Raw genomic sequence first — 464 nt, forward strand, 5'->3', positions numbered from 1 at the left:
GGTGGAAACAGTTCCGCCACAGTGGGGTCCAGCGCACGGGACATCGACCACACAGAAATACGTGTTGCTCCAAAATTCACACCACATTGTTCATTATCAACAATATCATTCTGAGCACATTCACTCCCATCAGCAAATGATCCGTACAACATGTCGTTTACAGTGACAACAATGTTTGTATAAAAGAATTGAGAGATCGAACGATCATTTATTACATCAATCAAAGAGACAACATCTCTAACTAACTCCATCATAGCAAATGCCCTCAGTGAAAGCGGCGTCCTCTCCTTTACATCCGTCACAGCAGCGTGGAACTTCCGCACAGTGTTGGACTCCGTCTTCTCATCGGCCCAGTGCGGCAGGTTCGTTGCGAACACAAGGCGGTCAGCACTCACACTCCCACTGAACGCAGCAGTGAAGTCAGCGTACCGCAGAGACACCTCGGAGAACAGGACAAACACACG

General features: G+C 48.5%; 1 protein-coding gene across 1 annotated transcript; it reads right to left on the reverse strand.

The window, feature by feature from the left end:
• Nucleotides 1–2: 2 nt before the first annotated feature.
• TM35_000261040 (putative receptor-type adenylate cyclase) lies at nt 3–461 on the reverse strand (the record flags this gene model as incomplete). Its single annotated transcript, XM_029027841.1, has 1 exon — nt 3–461. A coding segment is annotated over one exon (459 nt), but the record flags the coding sequence as incomplete, so codon positions are not given.
• Between the last annotated feature and the right edge of the window lie 3 nt (nt 462–464).

Source organism: Trypanosoma theileri (assembly GCF_002087225.1).
Source record: "Trypanosoma theileri isolate Edinburgh chromosome Unknown TM35_Tth_26_V1, whole genome shotgun sequence".
In the NCBI taxonomy this organism is placed as follows: Eukaryota; Euglenozoa; class Kinetoplastea; order Trypanosomatida; family Trypanosomatidae; genus Trypanosoma; species Trypanosoma theileri.